Raw genomic sequence first — 19,447 nt, forward strand, 5'->3', positions numbered from 1 at the left:
GGGCGGTATAACAGGCTCCATAGCTCAGTGGTTAGAGCACTGGTCTTGTAAACCAGGGGTCGCGAGTTCGATCCTCGCTGGGGCCTGTCGGGTTACAACATTTTTCACTTTTAGATGTGAGTGGAAGTCCTGTAAGGCACAGAAGTGTAAGACCAACTTTATGTGGATTCATCACGGGATATAACTACAGCCTGCTAGCAGCAACGGAAGGTACAACAACACGTATGAAGAATTCATATTGACTTCTGTTTGATTGAAAAATAAAGTATAGTGCTTTAGTATCATGACCATAGAAAAATCATGATCAGAGGTTATAAAACTAACCATTATCACCAGAAAAACATGTTTGTATGAGGGAAATGTGGGATTAATCAGTTGGAGACATTTCATTTCTGCCAGGACACTTTTTTTCAAAATTACATTACATATGCTACAGCAAAGTCATAAAATATGAATTTATTTGTATACCAATCTAACCACACTTTGATCCATAGTCTTGTAGATATGTGGCTCATCTGTTCATCAGAAACACAGTTTTGGACAGATGAGATTAGATTCTGTGTGAGGGAAATGCTCACTTTTCATTCTTTATTTTTTAATAACTAACCTTGAAGTCGCGGTCTTGTAGGATCTTTATCATATTTCTAATCTGCATTCTAGGCCCCTGTTAACTGAGCAGTTATCTCTTCTTTAATGAAGCAGAAGTAGGCCTGTGTGACGTGCACACACTGCACTTTGTAAGCTTCAGTTCGTGATGAACATGACGCAGAGGTGCATTAAAAAGTTTTTACAACTTTTCAAATTTGAAAGATAAAAAAACAAACAAAAAAAAACAGTTAATTCCACACGAATCAGATGATGTGGGAATTCCTCCATGACTGAAAACAGGACCCAGAATTGCCAACCGGAGCGCACAGCTACGTAAGTAGACGCACTTCGCACATCAGATCCCGCCTGCTTTCACCTCAGCCGGTGAAGCGGGAAAACTTTCCCTCGGTTTATACAATTACACTCGTCTCCCGGAGCGCTGGAGGAGCAGGGCGATTATCTGAGTCAACACAGATTCTCACAAAGGTTTATTAAAGAGACGCGTACAGAAGTGATAGGCTAAGTGACGCAGATGGACATTGTGAAACAAATGTGCGCTTATGTTTGCTCGTGTAAATATATTGGCACATTCGGCGGTGGTAGAAGGAGCTGCTGCGAGGATGTGACAAAGTAAGTAAGGCAAAAAAAAAAAAAAAAATCTGATTTGGAAGCAGTTCTGCTGTCGTTTATACGTACCGTTCTTCAAGAACTGCTATAAATTGATAGTATGTCTCTTGTATGACATTACACAGCATCCAGTGTGTACAAAGAAATATTGTAAGAAGAGAAAAAAAATGATAATAGCTATGAAATGTGATAATAACAATGCTATCACTTCAACCAATAAAACCCCCCAAAAAAGCTCAACACATCCTCCTCTCCACGTCATACGCTCACCTACTTAACATGATTTAGGCTGACAGGAAGCTGGGAGCAATGAACAGCACGCTGATCTGAGCCCCATCTCAACCCGTGGGCGGTGATATACGCTCGCTATAGGATTATTTTTTCATGGTAAACTGAGCTGCTAATAGCTTTTTCAGAGTCAAAGTGAGCGTGGGGCGGAATTACCAACATGAAAACGAGAGGCAGTGTACATCTGCACTCCACCGCTTCCATGTTAAAGTGCGTAAAGTACGGCAAAGGCGTTTTTCAGACCACTTAACCCGACAATGGAACAGGGAAATTAAAGATTAGTTGAATAATCAATCAGATAATGTCCAAAACATTCATCTGCAACCATTTTCTGCATTGTTTTATTTTGAGAATTTTTTTTTATTTAGCAAAAATCCCCAAAGTTGAAAATCTACTATTTAACGACATTTCAATGATACCCTAGTATTCTTAATATTTTACAGAGATTTTTAAAGATTCATTGATTAATCAGTTACATCATCAGATCAATCCATAATGGAAATAGTTAGTTGCAGCCATATAATAAAGTGTGTCTAGTTTTGTGCTTAATTTTAAATACATGTGACAGAGCTGCCCAAATTGTCGGCCTGCCATATGGTAAAAAACAGTAAATCTAAAAACTATAATATGAATTAAAATGCAGGATCTTTTATTATTTATTAGATTTTTTTAATCTAAGGATGGTCGGATGGTCTCATTTTGTGTCTTCAGTTTCGGCCCTCGTAAGAAAAAACTTTATGTATTTGGCAGGATTTTTTGAAAATGATTGTGGAAATAATTCTGGAAAAATAGTCTACTATGAATTAATGTTGTTCTGAATAAGATTACAAATAAAACTTCCCATTTTCAGGCAGATTATTGCACTTCGGGATGACGTCCTGCAGGGGACGCTCTTTATCAGTTTCCACATCATTCCGGTACACTCCCACCTCTGTTCTGTCTGTGAGAACATGAACTGCGGGAGCACTCTGGTAACACCGAGAATGATGTTTTCTTGTGTCAACACATGCCTGCGTTTTGCACGTTTAACGAAGAATGTCGTTCATTTTGGTCCCCATCATTCCCGAGAGGCCTTATCTCTGATCTCGGAACGTTCTGGTCCATCCAAGAAACCTCGTCTGACCTGAAGTATCACTTTCTGAGTGCTTGTTTGCTATGATCCATCCACTTCTACCACTATGGCCACTTCATACCTGTACATATTGTTCGCAATAACCTTCAAGCTTGTCTGCATTCTTATCTTAAAAAGAACGAGCAATCATATTTTTGGTCCGGGGTCTTGGCTCTGTGTAAACGCTGGAGGCGAGGAGCTGTTTGATGTTGTTATGGCTGGCAGGCTGCCGCCTCAGTACTACTGGATCTGCAGGCCGCTCTCATGTCCAAAGGTATTGTGTTGGCTGCTCTTTTGATTATATTATCAACAGAGAAAGAGAGAGGGAGAAAATTAAGACTCCCACTGGACATGAGTAAACAAACAAAAGTTTGTAGAGTCTGGTTCATCCAAAGAATGTCAGTTATTCAGACTTCTCTGAGGATATTGATGTCCAGTGTTGGGATTATTGAGCTGAATATTGGTCTTGCTTGATAAACAATTTGCCTGCACTCTGTCTGCGACATTGAGGAGTAGGAGAAATGTAAAAGAGGAGAGAACATTTTGACCCTAGACATCATAAAAAAAACTAAAATCTATATAGATGTTATAGATACATCTATATCTATCTATCCTCAGACATTCATGGCCCCCAGAGGATAAAGACTGACTTCTGTGATCATGTGGCTTTTCATCACCACTTCAAGTTTGATGTTTTCGTTCTTTTTGTAAAATATCTAAAAGCAGCTGCAAGGAGTTCTAAACTGGTTGATCATATATACAAAACAATGTCTAATGCCTGCCGTCAGGTCTGAGGGATGGGAATCGAGGATCAGAGTCTTTTTTTTTTATCTTACATTTTCACATGTTGTAAAACAATGACGTCAACCTGATACTAGCAGCAAGAAGGAGTCACGGTGGAGGGGAGGACTCGGTCCAAAGCGTGGCTTGATTTCACACAAGAGATCTGGCAGCAGTACCAGTTGTAAAATTAACATTTCGAGAAAGGGTGGAAACATCTTCGTATGAAATACAACTTGCATTCCAGGAGTATTTGACACTCGTTGCACAAGTGCCACTGCCTCCCAGCTGAGCTGTGCCTATAAATATCTTGTTATAATAACATCGTTGTTATAATAATGTTAGAGCCAAGCGCGATAGCTGAACAGATTGTTTTCTTTGACTAAACCCAATGAAAACAAATGCTTTAGAAATGCTTATTGCATCAGTTTTATATGATGGTATCCTGAGTGTTGCCACAGCTAGCTCTCAAGCTACAGGCAGCATGACTAATACTGATCAGGAATCAATAAAACACGAGGCGACCTCAGTCGGCCATTCAACAGATGGACAGAGTTGCTGGATGCACGAGTGGTTCTGAATTGTTTATTATTTTCTATCAGAAGTTGCTAAACCAGCTGTCTCATTGGTACAGCGGTTCCTCTTTTGGACGATGAATACACACTATCGCTACCTGGTGGTATTGAGTGGTGATTACTCTCATGCAGTCGGACTTTGCGGTGTGTTCAGCTCGTGCAGCTTTTTGGCCGATACACATGCGCCTTGAGGCGATGCAACAGTCGGCCTTCATCACCATTCGGAGAGTTCGTTCGGCGTGTCTGTGCCCAGACGTCCTCACAAACGTCCAACCTGCCTCCCCTACAGCTGAATTTATTTGTTGTAAAGTGTTAATCGTTGTCCATAACTCTTGCATTGCTGCTGCTCATGAGTGGAGGCTCCATCCTGAGATTAGTCCTGTTGATTGTCTCAGAACAAGGCTCTCCTGTGTGTGTCAAGCAAGCCAAGGAATGGGATCAGTCGAACTCCAGATAATCCATAAGATCCTAAACTCCACTGGTATTCTTATTAGTCTCGTTGGTAGAGCGGCTCAAGTAATGTCTAAGTGTGTCTGGGCAGGCTCATGTTTGCCAGCATTAACGCGGCACGTCGGTTGGTTTTCATGACTTCAATGAGCCCTTGTTACTATCCGTATGAGTTTATGTTTACGTGGGGTTACCCTCAGCACAAGTGATCTGCAGGAGAGGGGGGCGGGGGTGAGGCAGCCTGTAACGGGAGCAGCAAAAGACTTGAAGGGCCATGCTGTTTGCAGGTCGACCAGCCGCAGTACACCCAGAGGAAATCTCATGTTCCTGCCAGCCTACAAAAGTAAACAGATCTGCAACCACCAAGCGCTGGCACCGGGCCTGGGCCACCAGCGCTATAACTAAAGGAATGAATCACATCTCACACACACACGCATTCACCGGCTAAAGTAGGTAGGTGCACGGTGAAGCGTGCACTCAGAAGTTTGCATGGCGACGCCGTCTTTTTTCACACATTTTGTGCGTGTGTGTGAAATAATTCACGCTTAATTGCTAGACAGCGATTTCGGTCAGCTTGAACTTCTGTGTAACCACAGCAGCGCTCTCGCACAGTGACATGACACACATGTCCTCCATAAGCTGTGAAGCGTATTCACCCAGGTTTTTTTTTTTTTTTAAACGCATCCGCCCCTGGAACTCTCGCTCCATTCAATATTTTAGATAAGATCTTTTAGCCGCAGAGTTTTGAAACCTCCCCTTCTCTTTTATGTTCCCTTTCTCTCCCCTCTCCTCTGTTTTCCCTCTCGCCGCTTTCTCCTCCGTCTACACATCTGCGGTTATTTATCTGTTATTCTGTGGCAGCAATGTGGTCAACATGTGTCTGGCTCCCCTCCACGCACCACTCATCTGTAGTCAAGTTAGGAACCGCTGAAGGAACCATAGTAGACCTACCAAGCTCCTTATTGTTCGCTCCGCGGCGGACACTCGCCACATGGACGGATAGATGGATTTCTAAGCACCTCCTCGGTTATGTACACTAACAGAGCACATCCTCCGCTAATTGTGTCCCGTTTCTGACCCAACGTTCTATTGTAAACACATCACCGGGCTTTATGACCCTCGCTTTTTGTTTTTTTTCCTCGTGGGTCAACGAGAGCAGCAAGCGGGGGATAGACATCGTGACCCGCAGGATTTAGTGTATGTAAGAGGAGTATTCGGATTGCCTAAGCCTATGGATTTGCATTACCCCGACCTTTGAACTTTTAATCTCAATGTTATTTAATCCTCTGGAAAGAGTATAGCTACAGACAACATGATGGGAGGGAATAGATCAACCTACATACCGCGGCGGAGATGGACGACGGCGATGGCGGCCGTTCGTTAAGGCAGGCTGAGGCTTAAGAGGTTATTAAAATGTGTGTATGAGCGACGGGCGATTGTGTCTGAGTGGTTGAGTGGAACCTTCTGTATGTTTTTTTTTTTTTTTTGATGTCCAGCTTTGTCTTCTCTGGAACCTGAATCCAAAAGGTGCAGATGGCCTTTCTGGAGAAAGATGAGTTGAGTAAGCTGACTGGCCAAAGGAATGAGTCCAAAAACAAAAGTCAGCGGGTTATTTTAATCTGTTTTGGGGTTTTTTTTTCAGTCTGTTGTTAACACAAGCTTAAGAGATTTTCATGTTTTGCTCTGACGTGAAATACATCAGTTAATACCCCACTTGTGAATTATAAACCTCTGACGTTGCCAACGAGTGGCCAAATGCGACTACAGAGGTTGTGGAGGACGCTTGCGTAGGACAGAATAAAAAACACTGGCAGAGCTGCGATTCCTGCTCAGGTCTGTGAGAGCTGGCCAATCAGAGCGGAGTGGGCTTTTTAGTGGGTGGGCCTTAAAAAAACAAACAGGTGTTCAGACAGAGGATGAATGTCGGCGCTGCAGGAGTGGACAGTGTGTAAACATTCTCTGGTTGGTCTCCAATATAAAACCATGAACCTGAAAATGGGCATAATAAAGGACCTCTAAAGGAATTTCACCCCAGCGCCGCCACCCTTCGTGTTTGGATTTGTGGCTTTCGTCCTCGACCACAACTGAAAAATCATCTTCATGAACAATGTGTCGGTCTTCTTCTGAATCACCAGCAGAGCGGCCACAACACATTTGTGTATCCTGAAGCATGCACGGGTTTAAAAAAAAAAAAAATGGGGCCGCGGTTGTTTGTTTATAAGTCTGACAGAAAATGTTTGCATGACTCTTGACTTCTAGTTGTGAAGTCTACTTTAAAAGAAAAACCAGAGCTAGATTAGGAACACACGGACGATAAAACAGAGTTAAACCGAGGAGGAAGATGTTTGATGATGCCGTCGGTTCGGTCGGCGGCTGCACACACGCTGCTCACACGCTGCGTTCAGGATCTGTTGGATGTTTAAAAAAGGTGAAGTCCAGATGAGTGATGAGGGTCACATGTTGCACATTACTTCTCATCAAGGACGACACACACACACACACACACACACACACACACACGCCAAACCACAAATGGTATTCATGGATTATTAAACAATTTAGCAGCACAGCTTTCACTAACTCAGCCGTGTGGAGGCGACTCTCAGTGAGTATAGACGGCACCTCAGTAACTTTGTGTGTGAAAGTTAAATCACCTACATGGGAATAAAGTTAGAAGAATTCAGCAGTTTTGGCGATCAGCTCATGTTTGAAGGTGGATACCACTCTGGTGTCTGTACGGTACATTTGAAGCTATAACAAGCAGCCAGTTTATCGTAGCTTAGCTTTAGCTTAGCTGACTGTAAATGGTGGAAACGAAGAAACAGCTCGACTCCATCCAACGGTAACAATACTTACAACTCCTGGCCAAGTGATTGCCTCTCATAAAACTGCAATCCATAGTTTTTACACTAAGATTTCTAAAAACAAACCCAATAAAACATGTAAGATAGTGAGCAATTGAGATGCCTGTAGACAGATGTTATGTTTCCAGTTTCTGTGCTAAGCTAAGCTAACTGGCCGCTACCTGAAGCTAAATCTTCACTGAGCAGCCACGAGGGCGGCATCAATCCTAACGTCTGAGTCTTGGTGAGAAAGCAAATAAGTGTGTTTCCCAAAAAAGTTTAACTATTCCCTTAACATAAAAGTAGAAATTTTCTGTTGAATCTGGCTGCGCCTGTGGACAATACTGTCGTAAAAGATCCTGATCTGGTTTTCATTTGTTTTGGAAGTGAGTGAAAGAAAGACGGTATTAATTTTTTAACACAAGCTGTCTGCAGGATGCATAACGTGTCTGTAACGCCTCTGTTTGTGGCTCTGTAAGATTAATAACTGTCATGTGACAACGGTGAAACAAAGTAAACCTCGTTCAACACTTCGTCTTCGTAATAATGACAGAAAGAAAAATAGAATGTCATTATAATCCAGTTGTTCTGCTGCCGTCTGGCACTATAACTCTACAGAGCAGCTTCTGTCCTCACGCTCTGACTCCTCAGTTCATCTTCATCACTCAAGTTTTAATTTCATGACATATTATAGAAGCAGTCATCCTCACTGATGGTCTTGTTTAAGTGCAGAGGTCACCAGTATCTAACAGACTGCGTCATAACCAGTTGAAAACTCCTTGCAGTGCTGTTAAAGCCATGATTTAAAGTAACTGTCAGACATTCGAGGTATTTGGAGGACAGGACCTGAGTGGACTGTCTCACTTTTCATCTCTGGCTGGTCCTGTTACAGCCCCTCTGATTGGTCGTCTTTAGATTTACCCCGCCGCTGCAAACCAATGAAGTGACATGTTTGCACTTTAAATGAACGCCTGCCGCACTGTACCTGTCTTGTTGGAGAAAGGTAAGGGAAAAGTTTGGTATGTGGGTCAATAGAGAGCATAACTAGCCAGTTGTGTTACAGGAATTTTTTTTTTCTCTCTCTCTCTCTGGCTCTCTGTTATGCTTGGCTCCACTACACAGTGTATGTCGAGTGTGGAGAAGAAGAAAAAAAAAAAAAAGAAATCAGATGATGAATGCAAGGTCTTTATATATATTTCTTCAGCATAATTCGCAACAACATATTCATAGAGCACTGCAGTACAAAGCAGAATGAAACACAGACACTTGATGTTGCTGTATGAAGTGATATGAGGTTATGAGGGCGAGTGGTTTCCCTTTTTTTCTTTTTTTTTTCTTAAATCGATAACGGGTGCCTTCATTTTTTATTTTTTTTTTCTCTCAGTCCGATTAGTGCACCGTTGTTGAGTATAGACATTTTCAAAGCTTCAGCAAACTTTAAAAAAAAAGAGAGAGAGAGAACAGACAAATAAATACTGTACAACACCATATATATGTAATACTAGATTCAGAAAAAAAATCACAACATCATCATCATCATGCCTTCCTCAACAGGACACTTGATATATACGCACTTTCATAGAACAATGCAGCATTTCCGGCGAGTTTTCCCTCCACAATAAACACTATCATCAACAAATGGCAAACATGAGTACATTTTGATATATCTTTTGTGTGTGTATATATATATATAGATATAGATATGCATTATCTATATATCTATACATATATATACCTTAAATAAAGTGCCTTCCTTTAAAAATCGGTGGTTCCAACATGTGAATGCGTGTTTGCATGAGCACATCTGGAAGCAGAATTCCTGAAAAAAAAAAAAAAAAAAAAAAAAAAAAAGGTTTGGAGCGAACGTCCGCAGAATTAGACTGGATAGAAGGGACAGTTCCTGGCGTTCTATTAAAAGGTATTTATGAGTAAATAACACAGAATTAATGCCACTGTCTTTAGAGTGAGACGCGTCCGCCTTTTCATTCCTCTGTGGAAGACCACCGTCCGCTACGACTAGACTACTGTCTGTATATTACACTGATACGCTCACCAGGTTAAGGAATCCAACCACAGGACCTTCTCGGGAATGTTTACTTGAGGAGGAATGTCCTTTCTATCCAATCAAGTTCTGTACATAAACCCAAAGACCCCTAAGCCAACAGCTTAAACAGCAATGACATCTTTTCTACCACACACAATGCGTCAACAACTACTCAGTTGTAAGGGCTCCGATTGCTTTTCTGAAAGCTTTATTTATTTTATCTTTTTCCTTCTTACGTTAATCGATTTTTTTTTTTCCAATCTGGATTACACATCCGATACCCTCCTGCTTAATCTGTACCCCAATACACTTTGTACACGTTCCAATAGAGCTCCACTGTCGAGGTAAATGAACAAATTATGTTTATCCTGGTCGGTTAGTCCCCCTGAGAACATCTATGAGCACAATCTGCTCACTGTAGAGCTTAATTTTATCCTACATTTGCACCGTAGAGACTTCGGAGGCTGGATTTACACAGGCACCAGTCTGATATTTAACTCTTTGGCACCCAGATCATATGTCTTCCTTGGCTGTGAACACGTGAGGAAACACATGAAATCAAATGTGTGTGACCATTTACCGCTGAAGGGCTAGTCTCATAATTCTTACACTAGCAAGCTAGATAATGACAGCAGGATGTTTTGGATCCTTTTAGCTTACTTCTCTGGTTTAAAAAAAAAAAAAAAAACTTTCTTCTAGCATTAATCGTTTTAGTGTTGCAAAAGACTGGCTGAAAAGTGCATTACTGTGAACGCCCCGTGGCATCTTCTGGGTCTACAGATGTCCTGTCGTCTTGTTCACCTTAATACCTTTGTAAAAAAGAAAGAAAAAAAAAAAAAACCTGAAGGATTTTATATATTGTAGCAGCATAGTTGGGATATTCATCTGTTGGACTCTTCCCATGCATGTGTTTGTCTGTTTAAATCAGTGTGACCAGCCCACATTCATACGTTTCCTAAAAGTAAAAAAAAAAAAAAAAAACCTACGAGAAGCGTGATCACGATGTTTACCATATGTTGCTGTTGTCAATCACGAGCGCTCCAGGACACCACCAAAAAAAAAAAAAAAAAAAAAAAAACCCAGTAGGTAGACATCATGCTTACACGCACCCAGGAGAGCGAACTGAATATGAAGAGAGAGGGAGAGAGAGCTTGATGTCATGCCAGATGTGGAACAGATTGGCAAGCGATGGGAGAACACTGCAATTTTTTTTTTTTTTTTTTTTTTTCCATTCTTGCAATTCAGTTCAGTTCAGCTGAGCCTGATATCAGGACGCTGTACCCGAATCCTAACTCTGAGACAGCCACGCTTCAGCATCATATCTAAAAAAAACAAAACAAAAACACAAATCTCCCAATCACAAATGAGCATTTCCTCTCAGTCAATGCATGTTAATGCTTGATGCATGGTTCAGGCGTAGTATGGTCGTGACTTTTAAGGTAGGCAGTCTCTTCAGATTAGGATTGGGCCCTCTGACTCTCTGAGTGAAGTGGTAGTTTTGGCTGTCAGTACTCCCTGGCCTCTTCCAGTTCGTTCATGAACACGTCTTCGTGGGGGTTTTCCGGGCAGCTCAGTCCATTATTGGGTGGCCGCACCGCGTGGAAGCGACTCCAGTCTCCCTTGCACAGGATCCAAGGGAGCACATCCACTTTGAAGTGCAGCTCGGGCGAGAACTCGGTGCTGATCAGGTTCGGCGTTCCCGCGCCTTTCCCGCGTGTGATCAGCCGCCCACGTTCGCCGTAACAACAGTGCTGCGCCGCGAGAGTCGACGAGTCGCCGGAGAGCGCCGAGCGGATGCAGCTACGCGCCGACGGCTTGTAGATGTCCAGGCGCTCCTTCGGGCCGCTGGCATCACGCCAACGGAACTCCCGGCCGTGAGACTCGTCGTAGACGCTGACCACGGTGTACGCCACCTCAGAGGGGTAGGAGCAGGGGCAGCTGGGCAGCTCCGATAGCACCTGATGGAGGTACCTCTGGAGGAACTCACTCTTACAGTTGAGCCACTTCTCACAGCTGTCCACATCTGTCGGGAGGAGGACGGGAAAAAAAAAAACACATGAAATTGTGTTTTACAGAAGAACGTATGCTGCAGTCAAAACTACACATCAGAGGAACTCACCTGTCCCAAATGGCTCTGTGCCGTTCTCCATCTCGAAGGGGAAAGGCTCTACGACTGTGTTGACGTCACCTGCAAAGATAAGAGTGGTACATGAGCTGATGAACACACTTCTTTTTTAATCTCTCAAAATGGAGATTAAATCTCACCAGGACAGGGCTCCAAGTCGCACTTGGAGGCTTCCGTCAGAGTGCACGAGTAGCCACAGGACTTGGTCCTCTTCCTCTCGCCGTGTCCACATGTCACCGAACACGGAGACCAGGGTGTCCACTCGTCTGTGTCCTTCTCTGTGGAGAGGAAAATCAAACACAATGAGTGACGCAAACTCAGCCAGAGTGTTGGAAACTCTTCAGCGTCTATACAGATTTGAGCAGAAAGCGGTCGCAGGAGCTCCACGTCAGGCTTTCAGGAACACGTTACAATCAGTAAACGCAGCGTATTTAACAAGCTAAATTGGAAGCAGCTTCAAAGGCTCGATGGGGAAAAAAGAAAAAGAAAAAAAACCTGCAAACTCAACATGGCACTCTACAGTTTAGTGCTGCAGGGAACTCGGTGTGTACTTTAAGAGTCCAATCCAGAATAGGTTTTCAGAGTTTCTGGACTATGTCAGTCTGTGTAAATTTAAACAAACCTTTCCCAAAGCAAAACCCATATTCTTTTTAAGAAGGCTTCGGTAAAATTAGAGAGAGAGAGGCTGTGCTGTGGCTGTCCGCCTCCGCACCATGTTTCCTTGTGGTGTTAATAACACTGAAAACAAGTCATTCCTGATTAAAGGCGAGGTGGGTGCAGAAATACCAGCTTGGGTGTAGCGAGCACCCAATTTTACTTTGTGGGCGCTGCCAACTCGCCATGTGGCCATACGGGAATGAGGTCTCAGGAGAGTCTTAATTACAGAAGAAGCTGAAGGCAGACATCCTTGATTTATGTTCACCGAGTCTTTAGATGTGACCACTTAATAGGCATTGTTGCCCTTTGCCGGCTTGTCTACATGCACAACGGTTAAACAGATAAAGTCTATATATTGACACGACAGACGAGGGTAAAAAAGGTTCTCAGACACCTGTTGCTACATTTTGGAGATTGGGCTACAACAACAGAGGTTTCAAGTGCTCCAGATCAGTCGTGGACTGGTTTGTATCTGTGGGAAATGTCTCTGAAGACAGAGAGCTTTAGGCTGAGGCTGTGGTAAGACCATAACTGCACTGTGATCTACAGTAGGACCCACACACAGTGGCCTACCCACTGCCCAGCCCAGCAGACTTTTATCTTTCTGTCTTTCTTTCTTTGATTTCTTTCTCTCTCTCTGTTTGCAATTTTCTCTCCCTTCATTCTCCGTATACACCTTTCTCTCTTCCTCTCTCATTTACTATTTTTACCACTGAATAAGTGGTCTGTGCGAGCTGAGACACAACAGTTTTTTTCCCACCAGAGGAAGGCAGAATTAGAAAGGGAGACAAGAGCTGTAAAAGTTATGCAGCGCCCCGAAAGCCCCCCGAAATTCTTGAACTGGCTCAAAAGGCCGAGCCGCAGAGGGCAGCGAGGGCCGCCAGGGTCTGGGTGGGGGGGGGGCCCATGGGGTCCCGGGGAAAGATGAAAGGGCGGGCCGAATGGCCCCTGTCATTCTGTGTTCCCAATCTGCCCTCTAATTGTCCACAAGCAGAGGGCTGTTTTGTCCCAGGGAACAGTGCCGGCCTCACGCTGCCATTAGCGAGCGCATCGGACCCATCTTCAAAAGGCCGTCCTCTGCGACCAGCACGACCAGTGTCGACTTCAAAGTGCTTGTAACCCACAATGTTCTGATGGTCGAGTGCTCATGCTGCCTCGCATGCTGGCATCGCTCGGGTCTCCCTGACTGTGAAGACAGTTATCGTGCAGCCTTTTTAAGCCACGCTGTTGTTCTCCCTCCATTGTCTTCCCTCACTCTCTGTCTCCGTCCCTCTCGGACAGATAGTCCCATCATCTCGATCTCTTTTTGATACGTTCAGATAAGATAAATTCAGTGGTTGGTTACGATATTGTCCATTTTTGACCCCCCCCAGGATACATGTTGTCTGGCTGTGATAGCGGACAAGCGAGCGCACCACTTGGCAAACCTTACCATAGTAGCTCTGCATCGGATCCCAGCCTTCGTTCCAATGCGTGTCCCAGTCTCCGCCCACTCCGCTGGGTAAGGGCTCCTCGCTGCCGTAATCCAGGGAGTAATCTTCCTCCTCCTCTTCCTCGCCAGTTTCCTCCGCGCCCGAGCGACTGTTGCTGTCCTCGCTGGAATCGGCGTCGGTGTAACTCCAGAAAAGGGGCCAGAAAAGCTTCTTCCCTCCGAGCCAATCAACCGTGGAGGAGGGGGACGAGGACGAGGACGGTAGCCAGTCTTTTTCCTTGGCAAGGTCCATCTCTACCTCCATCTGGGGGTCGTCCACCACCTCGATGGTTACCTGCGTCGAAAAAAAAGAGAGAGTCTGTCAACATCAAGTGACCTACGAACGCATTCGTCCACGTCACTGATATGATCTTGGACAGCAACAAGTCTGAAGTGTCCGATGTTGCTGCGTTAACTCTGTTTGTTCTGGAGCGTCCTCCAATAGTTTTCTGCAGCTTTAGCGATCGAGTTTCACGCTCTCCTCGGGAAATCGACTATCTCAAATGCGGAGAGAAGCTTCCCAGCTAACGAACCCGCTCCCCGGATATAAATCAGCCAGCCAGACGTGAGCGCGATCAGTCAGCCAATCAAATGATCCTCTCAGGGGGAGAATGTGAGCATTTATCATGGGTAACTACTTCTCATTACCTCAATATGACTCATCCTAGATGCTACAGTACTTCCAAGCTCCCACTTCAGCTGATGTGAACACCAGGCGACGGGGAGACTACCGGGAGGGGGAGGCAAAAAACGTCTTTCTTAACTTTTAACTGATGTGAGATTAATTTCACAGTCAGGAAAGACTTATGATGATTGGAAATACGTTCTTTTGTCTTAGCTGAATATATCCTCGGTGTAAAGGTTGTTCTGGTCGGTATGCTACATGAAAACCCATCAGAAACTGTATCAGTCTCGGTGCTTGATGCAGACCAGTCTGACCACATCCTGATTAAACTAACCGGAGTTGGAGAGGACGACTGCCAAGAGATAAAGTCAAACAGAACAAATGTTTTGGGTCAGTTTAGAGGGAGATGATGAGGACTTAATGGCCCAAATTTACGATGACAGAGCCCATAATTTTAGTTTATTACTCTACAGCCGAGAAAGACGCAGGCCGGTCTCTCAGATTAGCCCATATTCCTCTCATGGTTTAAGAAGTAAAAGCGTCTCCCTTCCTCAGACTCACCTGTATGTTTGGGTTCTGTGAGTTGATGTCAGCGTTGGCCAGGTCTGGAAAGTTCTTGAGATCCAGGATGAAGGGTTTCGTCTCCTCCTCGGGCTCCGGCTGCGGAAGAACACCAACCGAGCGGTGCTGAGGGTGCGACCATCTCCTCTGGTGGCTGTGCGGCTCGGGCAGGAGACTCTGGACCTGGTTCTGCTGCTCCAAAGCCTCGGGGACGTACTGGACCCCGCCGCTGTGACTCGGGTGGCCGTGAGCCTGTGAGCACAAGTTCAGACGCGGGATGAAGGAACAGCGATCCAGCGAAACGGTTCAAAAGATTAAATGACTAAAAGGAAGGAAATGCCTTGCAGCTTGCATCAGCGCTGACTGCGGGCAGACATCGCTTTTAATAACGTGAAGAACAAAGGCAGCCGAGACAAGTGGACGTTTGAAAAAAAAAAAAAAAAGCCAGTGGCCACTTTAGGGCCTATCATTTCTAATGGCTCATCGTCGAGGATAAAAACAATTAGTTCTCTGTTTCCAGGAAGAAACCTTGAAGCCACTTCGTAGCTTGGTTAGCAATTACAACAAAACAGAAAAAAAAAAAAACCCTGAGGCATCCAACCAAGCAGCCAAGTGACCAACCAGCCTTCGTTCATTTCATTCTTTCTTTTTTTTTCCCACAACAGTCGTGGCATCCAGGCCGTGGACAAAGAGGGGCCTGTGCCAGAGAGATCCTCTTTTAGCTTTAATGAGAGGGCCTGGGAGGCGTGGGACCCCTGGGCTGGTTGCGAGCGTGTCTGAACCTGCTGCGCTGCCGCCGCCGCCGCCGCTGCCGCCGCCATGGCCACCACTTCATTTGACCTTTACAGTTAGCGGGGAGGGAACAGGAGGAAATGTTGATCCCTCAGATTAATGGTGATTAACGGAGACACTGTACTGGCCGGGGGGGACTGGAGATATATGTTCCGTATCTGGAATATGGTCACTGTAAATGGATTCTTCTGGTCGGTCTGACCCTCCAGTGTGTTGCGTCTGTTTCATGTCTAATAGGACACGTATCTATTTCATGTCAGGCACTGGTCAGAAAACCAGAATCCACATCTAATGAACCCTCGTCTGCAATTCAGTCGCGTCTATATCATCCCGAACGTACGATTGGACGGGACCTCGAGATTTTGACCCTCGAGCCGGTTTGCGGTCCGCTCGGAGCAAATCCGGTTGCAGTTCGAGGGGCTAAAGAGGAGAAGAAATGCCTGAATTAATGACCCAACGGTTGATGATTTACAGTTATGGCCTCCAGAACGGGGCGTACTTTTCACTGACCGCCTTGTGATTGTCCCATAAAGAAGCTATGCGGTCGGTCAGATTCGAGCATGTGAACACATTTAGTCTGTTTTGGAGGAGAAGCCCGTCGTGCACGATTGGATGATGGATGGAAGAGAAGTTACCCTCCCTCCCTCCTCCCTCCCTCCTCCCTCCTTCCCTCCTCAGATATCTGCAAACTGGTGGTGACAAGTAGATATGTGTTGTTTAGCCTCCCTCGCTGTTTCTCACAATTATAACTTTTTGTTTTTGCCAAGAAAACCACATCTTGATAAAAAACAGACCGATTAAAACCACGCTACCGAAAAAACAAATCAGGAGGAAAATCTCTCCGCGGAGCTTTTAAATACGTGTCGACACATAAAACAGTGCTACGATTTAACGGTCGACGTCAATTCGAGCGTGTTTTTGGGTGCATTTTATGGAGTTTTATAAAGACTTTTAAAGAGTTTTATGAGCTATCGTTTTCGATTCCATTTTCGCCGCTACGTAAAATATAAGCAGAGCCGGTTTAATTGATCGTCAGAGAAGTGATTGGCAACTATATTGATAATCATTTAAGTCATTTGATGGTAAAAAATAGATACAAAATACAAGATAAAGCCTTGAATTTGGGGATTTTTGGACAGTTGGTCAGACACTTCAGACGAAACCTCATCGTCATCCTTCTCAGCTCGAGTGTCCGACTGTCAGATCTGACAACGTTCACTCATACGTCCACACACACACACACACACTCACACACACACACACACACACACACACACACACACACACACACACACACACACACACACACACACACACACACAGGTCCGGAGTCACGAGAGAGAGGCCACATACTTTCACACCCTCCTCATCCTCGTCTTGTTACACATCTGGATCCTGTATTCTTTCACCCTGTATATCACTCTCCTCCTCCTCCTCCTCCTCCTCCTCTCTTCCTCCCCCTCATTCTCTCTGATCCTGCTCTCCTCCTCTCTGCAGCAGGGCTCTTCCGATCAAAGGCACCCCCCCCCCCCCCCCCCCCCCGATGGCTGATGGCATGCGGTGTTTTTGAAAAGGGAGACTATCTGGATGCAGTGTGTGCGCTCCTCTCTCCTCCTCAGATCCAACATTATGTCCTGCTTTCACTCGACTGGAAAAAAGGAAAAAAAGAACCGGATGCGTTTGGGCGTGCTGTCACTGCTACTGCTGGTGGTGACACACATTCAGGTTAGAGGGAGAGGGGGGAGGGAGGGGGGACGGGAGACAGGATGGGGGAGGCAGGGGATGAGAGGGGGGCAGGCTGGGAAGGCAGGCGGTGTGGCAGCCCTGATTTATGCGGCCCGCAGATATCAAAGGCCCTCTGCACTTGGCTGTTTCCAAACCATTACAGAAGAACAATAAACTATGGACGCTCTTTGATCGCCATCTCTTTTTTTTGCAAAATGGAAAACGGGACAACAAATGCATGCCTGGCAGAATCGGGGTGAGGTCGCCGAGGTTGGGGGTGTGTGTGTGTGTGTGTGTGTGTGTGTGTGTGTGTGTGTGTGTGTGTGTGTGTGGATGGGATGGGGGGTGTACAGAACAGGTCCCGATATTTGGAAAAAAAAAAAAAAGAGGCCACTTGAACACAAACTACCCTCCTCCTCCACTTTCTGCTCTGTCGCTGAGAGATGGGGGTAAAAAAGGAAAAAAAAACCAACAAAAAACCAAAAACAGGAAATTCCACATTAACACAAAAACGAGCCAACGTAAACAATCAGACGAGTGACACTTGACCCTCGCTCGGCTCCAGTGTGAGAGATGCCGAAGGGGGCTCGCCTTATTCTGGTTACATAAGCATCTCGTTACCGGGCACCCGCTTTTAACTGAGCCTCCTCCTCCTCCTTTTTCTCCCTTCCTCCACTAATCTCTCCTCTCCATCCATCCATCCATCACACACACTCCAGCTGGTCACAGAAGAAACACAGTGGGCTTCAACTTTTGGTGGATGTAAGATCACACCAGTCACACCACAGTGAGATCTTCTTCTTCTTCTTCTTCTTCTTCTTCTTCTTCTTCTTCTTCTTCTTCTTCTCTCCTTCTGAGAGAGAGAGAGACCCAACAGGGCATCCACGGGAGGCCACACATGAAGGAGAGTTCAAAAACTGAACCCCTGACACAAACACACACAAACACACTGTGTGTATCCAAATATGTCCGCGTGTAACACAAACACACACACGCACACACACACACACTGCAGTGTGCAGTGTGTGTGTGTGTTTGGGTTTGGATTTATGATAGCAGGGTGAATGCCCGGCGATGGCAAACCTTACTATACATGGAGAGGGGGAGTGCAAGAAGAAGAAGAAGAAGAAGAGCGAGGTGTGTGTCGACAAGGGGAAACGCTGTCATGTCAGCTCCACACACACACACACACACACACACACACACACACACACACACACACACACACTTCCAACAGATCTCGTGTCAGTTTTGTGTCAGCAGAGAGCCAGTCTCCCCCACCTTGTCTGATAAATTCCACAGATTCCAAGTATTTCATCTTGTTCAACACAACTTCTATTGATAAAACCTGAAAAAAAATATCAAAAATGTCTCTGAATATGTGTTTTTTTTTCTTTTTTCTTTTTTTTTTTTTTTTTTTTACAATAATCACACAATAATGCCCCTGATGTTTGGTGTCTGCATGCTCCACCAGTGAGCTCTGGATTTAGTTTAGTTTCATTCACTTTGCTTTTTTTTTTTTTTTCCTGCAACAAAAAAGTTTGAAGTTGCATGTGACATTTTAAACGTTATAATAACAGGATCATAACACCAAAACGGCATTCAGCGATAAATCCAACAGAACCACGAAGCGAACGGACACTTGGCACCGCGACACTGTCTGGGAAAGTCAGTTTTATCAGCTGCATGTGTGATTTTTTTTTTTTTTTTTCTCCGAACCTGTTGCTTCAGAGACGCATCAGCCATGTGAGGGAGCCAGCTTACCTTGTGGCCCACAGTCTTGTGCCTGGTCGGGAAGCCTGTCCCCAAACTGAGCAAGGACCAAATGACGAGCAGCATCTGAACCCTCCACGCCGCCTCCTGACGCATCTTCTCGCTTGAGGTTCGTTAAACAAAACAAAACAAAACACCAAAAAAGTTACTGTGGAGACTTTTCTCAGACTCTTCTCCTCCAAACGAGCCTGTTTATTCTCTGGAAGCAGAGGCTTCTGACAGCAGTTTTCTCGTCGGTCTCGGAACCGTCGCACTTTATGAAGATGCGCACCAGCGTCCGGAGGTGTCCCGCGCGCTATCCATATGTGGCACCGGCGCCTCGTGCGGCAGCTGTCAGTCCGTGTGGCGGCTCGAGCTCAGCGCTTCTCCTCCCCATAAAAAAACCCACAAGTCGGACGAGCTTTAAGTACCAGAA

At 45.1% G+C, this 19,447-nt stretch overlaps 1 protein-coding gene, 1 long non-coding RNA gene and 1 other non-coding gene across 4 annotated transcripts in view; 2 read left to right on the plus strand and 1 right to left on the minus strand.

The window, feature by feature from the left end:
• LOC119013064 overlaps nucleotides 1-19,447 on the plus strand; it is a 28,734-nt gene that overhangs the window by 529 nt on the left and 8,758 nt on the right. For both annotated transcript variants that reach the window (XR_005072679.1, XR_005072678.1), the window contains exon 2: nucleotides 18,991-19,141. This is a non-coding gene — a long non-coding RNA (uncharacterized LOC119013064). The remainder of the gene's footprint in view (nucleotides 1-18,990; nucleotides 19,142-19,447) is intronic.
• trnat-ugu lies at nucleotides 14-86 on the plus strand. Its single transcript has one exon. It is a non-coding gene; the product is annotated as a tRNA-Thr (tRNA).
• Nucleotides 8,424-19,157, minus strand: ism2b (isthmin 2b). Its single transcript, XM_037087408.1, has 6 exons — nucleotides 19,024-19,157; nucleotides 14,743-14,994; nucleotides 13,518-13,851; nucleotides 11,569-11,706; nucleotides 11,423-11,491; nucleotides 8,424-11,326 (listed from the first exon to the last, which is right to left on the minus strand). Exons 1-6 carry the CDS (start codon nucleotides 19,126-19,128, stop codon nucleotides 10,809-10,811), a joined length of 1,416 nt encoding a protein of 471 aa, XP_036943303.1. The 5' UTR covers nucleotides 19,129-19,157; the 3' UTR covers nucleotides 8,424-10,808.

The sequence above is a fragment of the Acanthopagrus latus genome, chromosome 22 (genome assembly GCF_904848185.1).
Source record: "Acanthopagrus latus isolate v.2019 chromosome 22, fAcaLat1.1, whole genome shotgun sequence".
Classification (NCBI taxonomy): Eukaryota; Metazoa; Chordata; class Actinopteri; order Spariformes; family Sparidae; genus Acanthopagrus; species Acanthopagrus latus.